Raw genomic sequence first — 15,599 nt, 5'->3', positions numbered from 1 at the left:
TCTGATCCCTCCTTCTGCACAGTCTCACTTACCATAGTGCTATGGACAGGACTTTTGATGTTGCTGATCCTTGAGGTCAAAATCCCATCAATATCAAACATGATATACTTGTAACAGATGAGAACGACCATATGAAACTGAACTATTAAACTGTCCTGACTGTTCTTTCTGGTTGTCACTCAACTTCTTTCCTTCTGTAACTGCAGGGTAAGCAGCTCACTAAATACATCGTCTTCTTATTCTGCACATCCTGGATGTTCCATACCAAGTCCGCCTACAGTTCCAATTGTAGGAGTTGTCTGTCAGGACTTGTCAACCTTCCATATTCTGCAAGAGGAGGACACCAATGCCCAAACCACCAAAACCTTTGTGATTTCTCCCCTCAGCCAAGAGAGGATGGAGATCCTGAAAAAAGACATGAAAGGAACTTGCATTACTGTAGATTTCTTCACAATGTCTCAGAGCATCACTAGATGCTATACTTCTCAAATGTTGCTACTGTTGAGGTGTTAGGAATTTATGGTCAATATATATGAAGGTTGGTCCAAGATTTTCTTTGAACTGCACAATGAAAATGAGGCTAAGAAAGTGTATAGTGTATTGGCTTTCATTAGTTGAGGATTAAGATCAAGAGTCATGAGGTAATATTGCAACTCTACAAAACTCTGGCTGGACCACACTTTGAACATTGTGATAAGTTCAGGTTGCCATATTATAGGAAGGATGTGGAAGCTTTAAAGAGGCTGCAGAGAAGATTTACCAGAATGCTGCCTGGATTAGACTGAGTAAGCTAGAGTTTTCATTGTTGGAGCAAAGGAGAATGAAAGGTGACTTGATAGAGGTGTACAGGATGACCAAGTGTGTAAACAGAGACATTTTCCCAGGGTGGCAAGGGGTTGTAATTTTAAAGTTATTGACAGACGGTATAGGGGGGATGTCAGAGGTAAGATTTTTAAACAGAGAGTAGTGGGTGTATGGAATGCGCTCCAAGGCTGGTGCAAGAGGCAGATATACTTGAGACATTTAAGAAACTTTTCAAAGTTTCAAAGGTACATTTAATGTCAGAGAAGTGTATACAATATACATCCTGAAATACTTTTTCTTTGCAACCATCCACGAGAACAGAGGAGTATCCCCAAAGAATGAATGATGAAGTCCCCCGCAGCTCCCCTCCGTCCTGTGTATAAGTGGCAGCAAGCAACGATAACCCCTTCCCACACCAGCAAACAAAGGCATCGGCATCCACCACTGAGCACTCAAGCGTGGTAAAAGCAACAGCAAAGACACAGACTTGCCGTACTCTAAAGACTACCGTAGATTCCGGACTACAGAGCGCACCTGATTAAAAGCCGCTGGCTCTAATTTTAGAAATAAAATCAATTTTTTAATTGTAAAGGCCGCACCGGATTTTCGGCCGCAGGTGTCCCACGTTGTAATATGAGATATTTACACAGAAAGATATTACACGTGAGGATTTTTTAACTTTTAATTAAATCCATATGGTAACAAAAACAAATACATATTGCAAATGCTTTTTTTCGAACCGTGCCCGTAACGCGGCTACTTTTAAATATACGTTGCGTATACTTCTTTACTGAACAACATTCCAATATCTCCTAACGACTGGTAAAAAATATATATACTGCAGCCTACCAGGAAAAGTTATTGATCGCCTTTAACTTAAAAGCAGCGTTTCGCTCAGATCTAATGCCGCTCCGCCGCTCGACCCCCACCTTTCCGTTTATCGCAAACGGCATTTTTCCCACAAGACACCGCGAAACCGGGTGTGACGTCATAGCATCCCGCGATGTAGTACAGAAAACAAATATAGTTAAAACTCTTCTAACTTTAACTAGAAAATGAATTACTAAGCGAAAATATTATAAACTAATAGCACAATGCTTCGAGTGTTTTCCATGTTGATGAGGGTGAGTACAAATGACTGATTTACAATAATTTAATTGTGAAAGTGCGCTTGATTTATCGTACAATTTCATTGGACCTCTGTGAACTACTCATCAATTTTATTGGTCTACTGTTATGAGGCAAAATGTTTACGAGGCGGCATGAAAAAAATCATGTATTAGCCGCTTCGGATTAAAGGCCGCAAAGTTCAAAGCTGTTCAAAATGTGGGAAAAAAGTAGCGGCTTAAAATCCGGAATCTACGGTACTTGTTCACCCGGTAATCGACATACCACAGGATCTCTCTCTCTCCTTAATCAGGGAGAAAGAGGTGTCTCCATTTCGCAGTGAGGGGGAAACATAACAAACATCTCGCTGATTTATGATGTTAAAAGTCCATTGTGTCGCTTTTCTGAGCTCTGTGCCCAAAGATCTCCCAGTGTCTCTGGGCACACAGCATTAGATCTTCCATCTCCCATGACACACCAATCTCCTGCCTGGACACCAACCTTCGATCTGCCCATTTCCATGGGATCTCGGCCCTCCGAAACGAGCTGAGCTCTTAGGCTGAGCCCTTGTGTGCCGAATAACAGCCAGCCGTGAAACCCTGAGAGCAGGTCCCATTCCCGCAAAGAACTGTAGTCAGCGTGTAACTCCAGGTCAGGGTCTTCAAAAGAACCCTGAAAGGGAAAAATAGAGATATTAAAGTTGGAAATAGAGCTGTTTCTGAAGATGCAAGCAAAGGAGTCACTGTCAGGCACCATTAATCCTCCCAGATAGGCATATGGATGACAGAAATGGATATGTAGAAGTGAAGGGTTAAATTGATTGTAGAGTAGTTTGAAAGGCCAGCACAATATCGTGGGCAAAGATGCCTGTATTGTGTTGTAATGTTTTATATGACTTGAATGCAAGGTCTCCATCAGGGAGTGGTGTTCATCCAATCCCTTGTATGAAATGTAATGTCTGCTTTGGCCACAAGCAGTGGATGGTGAGCCTTCATTATGACAAAGTCCGTATTTCTGGCATGAAGTGTGTACATATCATTTGGATGCCTCATGCACCTATATTACAACGATAACATCCAGGTCAGTTTAATGTGAGATTTTGAACAGTGAAGAATAGGAAGGTATGAGGTTTGATTACCAGGTGCAAAACCGGCAGGCTGTAATTTGCCAACTCTATAGCATCTTAATCGGTGGCCTTTTGTTGAAGACATCATCCTCCCAGTTAGCACCAGATTAAACAAAGCTGTGAAGGCCTCCTTGTCAAAGTCTTGTCTGTTTCTATTGTAAATGACACCAAGATGGAATATGAGAATTTTACTGATTTTTGGTACATTTTCAGAGGTGCCTGGAGGTTCATTGTAAAAAGAACAACACATTCAAAATATCCTCTAACATTCACTCAACTGTTCCAAAGTCTGGATATTTTCTCTTATTCTGTAAGTCTAATGAAAAGATATCAAGCAGTCTTTTAATTTATGACTTTTTTCTGGCACACTATCTAAAGGTTTAACAAGAAACCTATTTATCCCTCAGCAAGACAATAATGTCAGACCAAACACAATGCTCCAAATTGAATCAGCTGGTCTCTGCTCACAAATATGAATCACACTGAGATATGGCCTTTCAGAGTAAATCGTGGAGCTGAGGGAAATACAGCACACTCACACAAAAGGATCTGCCTCAGGAGGAGAGGTTATTTACTGAGCGACCAACAAACCCTGTGCTCTGTAATGTATCATTGCACCTTGCTTAGGAAGACTCTTTCAACAAGTGCAGTGATTTGTAACCAACTGTCTTTAAAGTGTATTCCATAACGGTATCTGGTGTGAGTTTGATATTGTGTGTGTACGCATGGCATAAACTTGATTCTCACAGCACCTGTGTGTACGGGAGGTGGGGTTGGTGAGTGGCTGGATCTCCTTTTCCCCTAGACATATACCAGCCTGTTGGGTAAGTGTTACACAACTAGTACTTCTTTCCAACTCTCACTGAAATCCTATAGCATTCATGTAGTTAAATGTACCTTATCTTAAATTTAAAGTAAGTGCCCATGTAATACAGAATATGATGGAAAGATTTAAGGATAATGAGGATAACCGTATATAATGAGGGTGCGAACTACACATAGTTGATGAATATTTCACCTTATTTATTTAGAGATACAGCACAGAACAGGTCCTTCACACTCAACGAGCAGTGCTGCTCAGCAAACCATCTACTTAACACTAGGCTAATCACAGGACAACTTACAATGACCAATTAACCTACTAACCTATCCGTCTTTAGCCTGTGGGAGGAAACCAGAGTACCCAGAGGAAATTCATGTAGTTCACTGGGAAAATGTACAAAATCCTTGTGTACCACATTTGGCATTTGACCCAACCAGTCGATTTATGTTCCATTCACATGCGGCTTTCTGGGTTAAGCATCTTCATCTGAATTCTCTATTTGGTTTGCTGTAATAAACATATTGTCTACCATCTACTTTTGCAAATGCTCCCACATAGAAACAAAGTTTCTGTATCTACTCTACCAAAACATACAGGGCCTACTCGTCATGCTGACACCTGCCAGTTCCAAAGGGAACCCCAACAGTCAGCCTTTGTGCCTTTGACTTCTGCAAATGTGCAATCAAATGTTCAAGTCCAAGATACTCTAAAGTTCAAGGTCAGATGCGTCTAACTGTTTGCTTCATTGCTGAACCTCAATTAAAACAGGCACTGCTTTTTACGCAAGAGACATGGCAACTGTGGTGAGAGAGAAGAAGAGTTTCAGATGGAGACCTCGTCACCCGATGGTTCGGATATGGCCCAAGTGCGGAGTGAGAGACACTGAAGCAGGATCGATAGATCACAGACTTTAATGCGAACAGTGTTCAAGGGAAAGAAAACAATAAATGCCAGGCCAAACAGTGCCATTAACTAAAACTCTCCAATGGAAAATGAAACCTACCCTGTGGCTGAAAATAACAACTGAGAATTAAATGAATACTGGCAGTCTTCAGATTCAGTTGACTCAACAGGCCAATATCTCAGGCAACGCGGAATGCAGAAAGCAAAGTGTCGCTGTGTCCATGTCCAACTCTCGACAGGTACTACAATGGAATGGATGGAGTTAAATATTATCACAATAAAATAATAATTAGCTGACACGTGCGCATTCACGAGTGCAATTGCCGAATCCGTGGTTGTGACAGACCTTCACCCACATGTTCAGATGTCCTGATGAAATGTTGTTAATCTGAAATATTAACATTGTTCCTCCATCCACAAGTACTGCCTGACCCACTGAGCATTCCCTGTACATACAATTTTCATTCTAGATTTCCGACATCTGTATTTACTTTTGCTATTCAACACCTATTCTACTCCCTGAGCCCTGGATATACTTGCATTGATAAGGTATCTTTTCAGAAGTCAATTGGAATCTTGGTTATATTGTTCATAAAAGAATTAGTTGCTGAGATGGAGACTAATGTTAAGTCATTCATCATGTTAGGAGAAATCTAATGGCAGAATATTATCTGTGTGGAGAATGACTGCAGATGAGTGAAGTAGAGAACCTATCATGTGGTCTTGTACATGTGGTTAAGAAGGAAAATGCCGGATTGACCTTTATTGCAGATAGTTTGAATTTAAAAATAGGATAGCCGTGGTACAAACGTCTTGGAGGACACGCCTGGGGTGATGTGAACAGGTTTGTTCTGCTTACTTACAGAATATACTGACTTTGGAGGTAATGCAAATACAGAGTCATGAGGCTAATTCATGATATAAATGTGACTTTTACCAGTAGATAAAGAAATTACATTTACATTTTGTTTTTGAGTTTTGACGATTGAGGGATGATTTTAACTGATACTTTGAAGATTTTGAGGGGTCATGGCCTAGTAGATGTCAAAGAGTGGGAGAATCTTGAATGAGGGCACATATTTACAAGAAGAGGGGAAGTGATTCATTTAAAACTTCCATACATAGGAACATTTCAAAGAGAATTCTTCAAAGTCCTGGTGAATCACTGGAATTCTCTACCCCAGAGGCTTATGGAAATGAGAAGAAATGGGTAAATTTCTGAAGGATTAGGAAATTGAAAGTTTCGGAAACTGGCATAGCTGTGGAGTTAAGGCCTATTATAGGTCAGCCATGATGATAGTGAATGGTCAGGCAGCTTAAGGTCAAAAGGCCTATTCATTCACTTCTTTCTTTGTGTTCTTATGGAAATCATTGTTGCCACCCAGGATCACATTGAAAGCATATCCTCACTAAGGTGAAAGTTCCCATTCTTGGTCTTGAACATCTTGGCAATCCTCAGGTTGCTCAAACTTCCTTTTGGACCACACATGGTAACAGAAAAATATCCTGAGGAATACAAGTTATGAGTCACGGTAGCGTACGCTTAGCACAACACTACTACAGCTCACAGTGTTGCAGTTCAGAGTTCAGTTCCAGTGTAAAGAGTTTGTGTATCCTCACCGGAGAACATGTGCGTTTCTTCCGGGTGCTCCAGTTTCCTCCAGTATTCTAAAGACGTACCAATTAGTAGGTTAATTGTCCTAGAATTAGACCAGGGTTAAACTGGTGGGTTGCTAGGCCAATAGGGCCTGTTCTGCACTATATTTCTAAATAAATAAACAAAATTAGAATCTGCAATTGTGAATATAGTTAAGTCACAATACGCTTATTATTAGTTGTTCAATATTTCTTATTCTTTAGGCGGGGTTACGAAGATCTGGAAAGCAAACTAAAACAGATTTCAATGGAAAAAAGCAGCCTCCTGCATCAGCTCTCAAAATCAGCAACAGACTTGCAAGGAATGAAGGTAAATCTGCTGGTTAGAAAGCACCACCATGGGTAACGACATTTATAAAATGATGGGGAGGAAACAGCAACTGCAACTATTGACAACCCTTCACGCTACATAAATCAGGGCAATGAGTTTAGAAGCTGGGACATTATGTTGCAGTATACTGTGAGTCATTGAGTCATAGGACGCTACAGCACAGGAACAAGCCCCTCAGCCCAATGTGTCCATGCTGACTTCTTATTCTGCCTAATCCCATCAACCTGAACCCAGAGCGTATCCCTCCATATCACTCCCATCCACGCACCCATCCAAATTTCTCTTTAATGTTGAAATGAAACCTGCAGCAACCACTTCTGCTGACAGCTCATTCCAAAATCTCACTATGCTTTGAGTGAAGAAGTTCTCCCTCATGTTCCCCTCAATCATTTCACATTTCCTTCTTAACCCATGGCCTCTAGTTCTGGTCTCACCCAATCCCATTGGAAAGAACACACACAAAATGCTGGTGGAACACAGCAGGCCAGGCAGCATCTATAAGGAGAAGCACTGTCGACGTTTTGGGCCGAGACCCTTCATCAGGACTAACTGAAAGGAAAGATACTAAGAGACTTGAAAGTAGTTGGGGGAGGAGGAAATGCGAAATGATAGGAGAAGACCGGAGAGGGTGGGGTGAAGCTAAGAGCTGGAAAGGTGATTGGCGAAGGTGATACAGAGCTGGAGAAGGGAAAGGATCATGGGACGGGAGGCCTCGGGAGAAAGAAAGGGGGAGGGGGGAGCACCAGAGGGAGATGGAGAACAGGCAGAGTGATAGGCAGAGAGAGAGAAAAAAGAAACAACTAAATATTTTTTTTCTCTCTCTCTATGGATAGGGGAATCAAGGGATATGGGGACAGGGCAGGAACTGGGTATTGATAGTAGATGATCAGCCATGATCTCAGAATGGTGGTGCAGGCTCGAAGGTCCGAATGGTCTATTTCTGCACCTATTGTCTATTGTCTATTGTATGCCTGGTGATTAATGACACAAGTACTTTTGCAGAAAAGTAATGGGCCTCTTTCAAAAGATATTGAAGTATATATTGTTCTTTGAAATGGGTGTTGCATCCAAATATGACTTACTTGACTATCATTTTTTTTTTGTCTAGGTATTTTCTTTTTTTGTTCTGTTCTGAGCCATAATACTCAATGGTAGCATTATAGATTGAATGCATTTTACGGCATCATTTGTCATTCCTTTATGACAACCATTAACCATAAACTTAGAAGAACATTCCTTCCCAGGAGAGCAATTTTCCAAGCCCTTGTTGAATAATGTTGGCTGGTTAGCTCCTTACTGCATAAATAATTTGTTAGCCTACCTGGAAATTAAAAAAAAATCTGTTCCAGATCTCTTCATCTGAAATCCTCAATTGTGAACAAAGATAGGTTGGTTTGGACCAAATCTGAAACACAGTTCCAGAGATGAAAATGATGCGTTTTGTGCCACTGTACACCTATTGTGACATGAAGTGTTTCACAAGAATAATGCAAGACAAGCAGTATTATTTAATACAATGTTTTGTGGTTTGAATACTTAAAAGACATTTCTAGGTGCATTGTGGTATTTATTTCCTTCTAATTGAGGAAAACAGAAATGAAGGATGAAATTGCTTATTAAATGCAAATTAAACTTATGCTGCCATAACATGAACAAATCAAATCTGAAATAAATAAGACTGAAGAAAAATCTAAAAGTGCACCCTTTTCATGCTTTTTAACAATGATTTCAAGCAAGCCCATATAAAGCAAAAAACAGAAAATGCTGCAAATGTTGAGCAGGTCAGATGCTTTCCCAGCATATTTCACAAATAAACTTTTCTTGGGCTTCCAGCCAGGTACAGGTGGGGGTATAAGTACCACCGGACTAGACATGCCCAGGCATCATCCCTGATGAAAATGGCAGAGTTTGTCATCAAAACACTGGTTATAATCAATACCTGTACACGGCTGGATACTCTTTCAGCAGGTGTGCACATATAAGCAGTCAATGTTCCAAGTCTAGGGTGCTTCATTAGAAATGGGAACAAGACCAATACATTAATCAATACAAAGAGGTCCCAACTAGTGTGAGTGCAGTAGTGAATCTCCTATTAGAGAATGAGACAGGGTGGGTGGCAGAAGTATATGTAGGAAAACACATTTAATCTAGTGATCATAATGCCATTGGTTTCAAGATAACTGTGGAGATGGACAGGTCTGGTACTCAGGTTGAGATTCTAAATTGGGGAAAGGCCGGTTTTGATGGTATGAGGAAGGAAATGACAAGTCTGGATTGGGACAGGTTGCTTTCTTACAAATATGTGCTTGTTAAGTGGGAGACCTTCACAAGTGAAATTTTGAGAGGAAAGAGTTTGTATGTTCCTGTCAGAATAAAAGGCAAGAATAAGAAGTTTAGGAAACCTTAGTTTTCAAGACATACTGAGGCCTGGAGCCAAAAGACTAAAAAAGGTGGGGGAGATCTTAAATGGATTTTTTACATCTGCGTTTACTCGAGAGATGGACATAGAATCTTTCGAAGTAAGGCAAAACAGCAGTGAGGTCATTGACTGTATATGTATTATGAAAGAGGAAATGCCTACTGTCCTGAGGAAAATTAGTTTGGATAAATCCCCGGGGTCTGACATAGTGTTCATTCAGACCTAGTGGGAGGCCAGTGCAGAAGTTGCAGGGGCCATAGCAGAGGTATTTAAAACATCCTTAGTCACAGGTGAGGTGCTGGAGGATTGGAGGGTAGCTAATGTTGTTTTATAGTTTAAGAAAGTCACTAAGACTAAGCCAGAAAATTATAGGCCGAGAGCCTGCCATCAGTAGTTGGTTTTCCTTGTGTTATTTTTTTGCGCGGTTTGTTTTTTAAATGTTCCTCAAGCATCCTGTTTTTAGTTTATTGAGTTTTAATTTTGATACGCATGGGGTTTCTGTGCTATATGCACGAGATAGGTTTGTCATGACGAGCATTAATCGCTGAGTCCTGAATTTGCGTTCTGAGTGAACTAACATTCCGTGCACTCTGATCCTCGTGAGTAAGTATGCTCTGAGTCATTTGTTATTCCTGTTATGTTTTATGAATAAATCCTAGTCATTACTTTCTACCTTGGAGTCTCAAGTTTACACAATGTCTGAGTTTGTTCGCCTGAAGATCTAATTACAGCAGGACTCAGCTATCGAAGACCCAGTAGTGATTGATCAATTACATACGGCATTGACCTGCCAAGGAGAGGCAGTTCTTTGGCATAAACATTTACTCCCAGAGATACTAGCATCATCACAGAAAATCTCTGAAACTGGTAGGCAATATTTATGTTCTTTGGGGATTATCTCTGGTTCTGAGCATTCACCTGTGTGCACCGCTACATTTGTCCAGAACTTCCTTGAAGGGTCTATTAATATGCCAACTCCAGAGCTGTACAATGAAGACCTCAAGTCTTGCCATGGTTTCTTAAATCAGTGCTCTCTAGTGTTTGAGTTAAAATGCACTAAGTTCTCCTTGGACAGGAGTAATATGGCTGACATAATTTCACTGCTTTTGGGCAGGGCCCTTTCATGATCTATAGCCTTATGGGAGAAGAACTCTCTATGACTTTAAAAACAGATTTGCCATTGCATCAGTTCTTGTTCCCCTGATCTGAAACTATCTTTCATTGCGAAAGTTGATGCCTTGACATCAGAATAGGAGCTGTGCTCTCTTAATGAATCGCCTCTGATAAGAAGTTACACCCGTGTGCCTTCTTTTCCAAGTGTCTCTCTGCTGCTGAGATCAACTATAACATTGGCAACGGAGAGATGCTTGCTGTCAAGATGATGCTTAAAGAATGGAGGGGAGGGGAAAAAATATCACCTTGTTGTTTGGAATGATCATAAAAACTTAGCTTATATCCAAGATGCAAAGAGGCAGAGATGTTGGTCATTGTTTTTCAATAGGTTTAATTTTATTATAACTTAACGGACTTGGTTCCAAGACTCAGAAGCTGGACACTCTCTCAGTTTGATATGCCTGAGAAGGAAGAAGTACCAAAGACCATTCTTCCCATTTCAAGGCTAGTAGCTCCCATTTGATGGGAGATCAAGTCTATTGTGCAGAAGTCCCAGGAACAATGGGAGCAATCCAGGCATTGCCTCCTGGTCGTGTCTTTGTCCCTGAGGTGGTTTGCTCCAAGAGATTGAATTGGGAGCTCCAGGGTACTGAACAAGGTCTAGCACCCAGGTGTTTTTTGCACATTAGAGTTCATTAACAGGCAATTCTGGTGGCCAGGCATAAACAAAGATGTCAAAGACTATGTTTCGGTGTGCAATGTGTGTGTCCAAAATAAGAACCTAGATCACCACCCCAAGGTCTCTTACAACCTTTACCTATTCCCATTCTTCCTTGTCTCATATTTCAATGGACTTTATCATTAGTATTTCTCCATCCCAGGGGAATACTGTTTTATGGTTGTGGTGGACCAATTCTCAAGGGCATGCCATTTTGTCCCTCTTCCCAAGCTTCCTATGGCTTTGGAGATGGCCAATTTTATGTTACAAGATATCTTCTGGATACATGGCTTCCCCGGGATATCATTTTGGACCGTGGTCCATAATTCATGTCTAAATTTTGGAAGGCCTTTTGTCAACTCATTCAGGATACTGTTAGCCCATCCTCTGGGTTTCATCTGTGAGAGAATGGGCAGACAGAGTGAACCAGGATTTGGAAAAATCCCTAAGGTGTTTGGTTTCAGGAAACCCAACTATATGGAGTGACCATCTTATTTGGGCAAAGAATGCACGTGATAATCTTTTAAACTGCTCCATTGGGATGTCAATTCAGCTGCAGTTTTCCTCTATTCCTGGAAAAAGAGTCTGAGGTAGATGTCCCTGCAGTCATTGAGTTGGCTAAGGGGTTCAGGTAAACATGGTCAAAGGCCAGATCAATTTTAATGAGCAACTCCCAACACCAGCATCATCAGGCTTAGCATCAAAGGTGACCACGTTCATTGTTCTGTCTGGGCTAGCAGGTTTAGCTTTCTACCCTGGGGACTGGGACCGCCACGGCCCTTAGGGAGCAATGGGTAGAAAGGGGGAACCCCCACCAGGCAGCGGCAGTCCAGCCGGACCTGCCGGACAGAGGCAACGGGTAGGAAGGGGCAGAACCCCGCCAGGCAGTGGCAGTCCAGCCAGACCTGCCCAACGGAGGCAACGGGTAGGAAGGGACAGAACCCCCGCCGGGCAGCAGCAGTCCGGCTAGACCTCCCCGACAGAGGCAACGGGTAGGAACATCGAGTCAGGACTCCACCTTCCACTCAGGCACTGAGCTGAGACTTCTTCAAAGGGTAGACATGGACAACGGGCAGGAACAGTGAGTCAGGACTCTGCCTTCCACCCAGGCACCGAGCCGGGACTCTTCGAAGGGTAGACATGGACAAGGGGCATGAACGTCGAGTCAGGACTCTGCCTTCAACTCACCCCTGGTAGATTGACCTTGCCCGGACCCACTCTGGCGACGGAAGGTGAATTGCTGGTACTCCGATGCGGGCTGGATCACTCTGGTGACGGAAGGTGAATTGCTGGTACTCTGATGCAGGCTGGATCACTCTGGCGACGGAAGGTGAATCGCTGGTACTCCGATGCGGGCTGGATCACTCTGGTGACGGAAGGTGAATCGCTGGTACTCCGATGCGGGCTGGATCACTCTGGCGACGGAAGGTGAATCGCTGGTACTCCGATGCGGACTGGATCACTCTGGCGATGGAAGGTGAATTGCTGGTACTCCGATGCGGGCTGGATCACTCTGGCGACGGAAGGTGAATCGCTGGTACTCCGATGCGGGCTGGATCACTCTGGCGACGGAAGGTGAATCGCTGGTACTCCGATGCGGGCTGGATCACTCTGGCGACGGAAGGTGAATTGCTGGTACTCCAATGCGGGCTGGATCACTCTGGCGACGGAAGGTGAATTGCTGGTACTCCAATGCGGGCTGGATCACTCTGGCGATGGAAGGTGAATTGCTGGTACTCCGATGCGGGCTGGATCACTCTGGCGACGGAAGGTGAATCGCTGGTACTCCGATGCGGGCTGGATCACTCTGGCGACGGAAGGTGAATTGCTGGTACTCCAATGCGGGCTGGATCACTCTGGCGACGGAAGGTGAATTGCTGGTACTCCAATGCGGGCTGGATCACTCTGGCGATGGAAGGTGAATTGCTGGTACTCCGATGCGGGCTGGATCACTCTGGTGACGGAAGGTGAATTGCTGGTACTCCGATGCGGGCTGGATCACTCTGGTTTGTTGTAGCGGCAGCAGCGACTTGCGAAGGCTTCTTAACACTCTCGCCCCGAATGGCTAAAGCCAGGGGCTTATAGATTACCTTGATTGCCAAGCTCAAGGGACGCGTGAAACAAAATTAAAAGGGAACAAGGCGTCAACCGTCCAGATCGCAACCTAACTAAATTTAAAGGGGAACCGATCCGGACCGTGACAACAGTACCTTGTAGATGGGGAAGGTTTATGACCCAGCGGAGAGATTCTGGGTTCCTTTCCAATAACATTTTGGATCCTCAGTTAATTATGGACTATCATAGCAGTTATAGCCCGTCAGCTGCTGACCCTGGGGGGAGGGATGGTCCTATCATGAACTCTTTGGACCAGCAGCAGAGAGCCTCGCGCTCAGATGCACTTGAGCATCATGGATTCATTTTACCGAGAACCTTGTTAAGTGACTGATAGAGTCGTTAAGTTTTCCTTGTTTTTTTAGTGTGCTGCTTGTTCTTTGAAAAGGGGGTCCTCATGCATCCTGTTTTTGGTTTATTGCATTTTGACGTTGTTACACATGGGCTTACCATGCTAGATGCATTATTTAATTTCATCACGACTATCATTCATCACTAACACCTGAATTTTGGTTCAGAGTGAACTAATGTTCTGTGTATTCTAGTCCTCTCAAGAAGGTATGTTCTGGGTCATTTGTTATTCCTTGGTTATATTTTTCAATTAAATCCTCATTGTTACTTTCTACCTTCAAGTCAAGAGTTTACTCCACACCTGGGTTTGCTTCCTGAAGGTCTCATTACAGAGGGTATGGTTGGAGAATAGGTCGATGGAACTAAGCAGAATAAAAGTTCAGCATGGACTAGATGGGCTGAAGGAGCTGTTTCTGTGGCTGTCATGTTCTATGACTCTGTAAGTGAGAATTTGAGGAGGGAATGAGAGGAACAAGCAAAATTCCCTTGATGAACAGAAATTGGTGCTGAAACAGGGCTCTCTTTACCTATGTAGGGACAGTCTAGTGACTGCATGCGAGAAAAGAAATAGCCTTCTGCTTGTGAAGACTGATGCTCATTTTGCCCTTGGCTTCACCGTGATCTGTACAAAACTGCTGTAGTAATTAACCAACAGTGCAAATCACAGATTAACAATGTGATAACTATTAATGACCAACCAGTGGCCAAAAGATGAACACTTGTGATTATAGAGAATCATTCCCTCATGTTTAAATTGCTTTATGAGAATTACATTTATTCTTCAATGTCAGTGCATTTTTATTCTTTTTTCCTCTTTCTTTAATTCAACTTTTTTATATTCCTGTTTCTTCTTTCTGTAGCTAATTCAACACACTGAATTCATCGAATCAAATTCTCTCTCCTCCCTCATTCCTCAGTTACTCTTTCATCTTTTAATCTTGTAATGTCTTTCACTAGGGAGATATGTTGATCATCCTGACATTCCTCAAGGTCCTAGAAGGCTGATTAATTTAACTGCAATAGTATTAAGTCTCACTTCCATTACCTTAGTAGAGAACATTTAACTTAAGCTCCCACAGAATATAAGCTTACAATTTGGAAGGGAAATTAGAAACAGAATCAGGTTTAAAATCACTGCATATGTCATGAAATTTGTTGTTTTGCAGTGGCAGTACATTGCAATACATGGTAATAAAAACTATAAATTACAGTAAGAAATATATGTTTCAATAGGTACATTTAATGTCAGAGAAATGTATATAATATACATCCTGAAATTCTTCTTCTTCACAAACTATAAAATTAAATCAATGGTGCAAAAAGAGAGGAAAGAATAATGAGAAAGTGTTCATTCTCCATTCAGAAATCTGATGGTGGAGGGAAAGAAGCTGTTCCTGAAATGTTGAGTGTGTGTTTTCAGGTCCCCGTACAAATATAAAAAGAAAGAAATAATCATAATAAATAAATAAGCAATAAATATTAAGAAATGAGGTAAAGAGTCCTTGAAAGTGAGTCCATAGGTTGTGGGAACATTTCAGTGATGGGGCAAGTAAAGCTGAGTGAAGTCATCCCTTTGGTTCAAGAGCCTGATGGTTGAGGGGTAATATCTGTTTCTGACCCTGCTGGTTTGAGTCCTGAAACTCCTCTACCTGCTCCTTGATTGCAGCAGTGAAAAGAGTGCATAAACTGGGTGGTGGGGGTCGCTGATGATGGATGCTGCTTTCCTACAACAATGCTCCATGCAGATGTGCTCAATGGTGGGGAGGGAGTTACCTATGATGGACTAGGCCATATCCACTACTTTTTATAGGATTTTCTGTTCAAGGGCATTGGTGGTTCCATACCAGACTATGATTTCTGGAAATCGTACCTGAACCTCGTGTAACTTTCTTGGTCATCAGATTTAAATGCTTCTGATCTGGCCCTCAGCAGATAGCAGATTTCATGGTTCATTCAGGGCCTTTGAACTGGGAAAGACTTTAATTGATTCTATGGGAACACACTCACCTACAACTCTTTTAATAAAGTTCATGCCAACAATGGTGTATTCATCGTACAAATGCAAGAAAAAAGGAATGATAATAATAAATAAATAAGCAATAAATATTGAGAAAATGAAATCCACAATGATTCAAC

General features: G+C 42.2%; 1 protein-coding gene across 2 annotated transcripts in view; it reads left to right on the top strand.

The window, feature by feature from the left end:
- Positions 1–15,599, top strand: part of luzp2 (leucine zipper protein 2) — a 405,480-nt gene that overhangs the window by 188,905 nt on the left and 200,976 nt on the right. For both annotated transcript variants that reach the window (XM_073049725.1, XM_073049724.1), the window contains exon 2: positions 6,624–6,729. In XM_073049725.1, coding sequence (XP_072905826.1) covers positions 6,624–6,729 — 106 coding nt within the window. The remainder of the gene's footprint in view (positions 1–6,623; positions 6,730–15,599) is intronic.

Source organism: Hemitrygon akajei, chromosome 6 (assembly GCF_048418815.1).
Source record: "Hemitrygon akajei chromosome 6, sHemAka1.3, whole genome shotgun sequence".
Taxonomy (NCBI): domain Eukaryota; kingdom Metazoa; phylum Chordata; class Chondrichthyes; order Myliobatiformes; family Dasyatidae; genus Hemitrygon; species Hemitrygon akajei.
The sequence above is the reverse complement of the archived record's forward strand: the minus strand, read 5'-3'. Positions and strand labels throughout refer to the sequence as shown.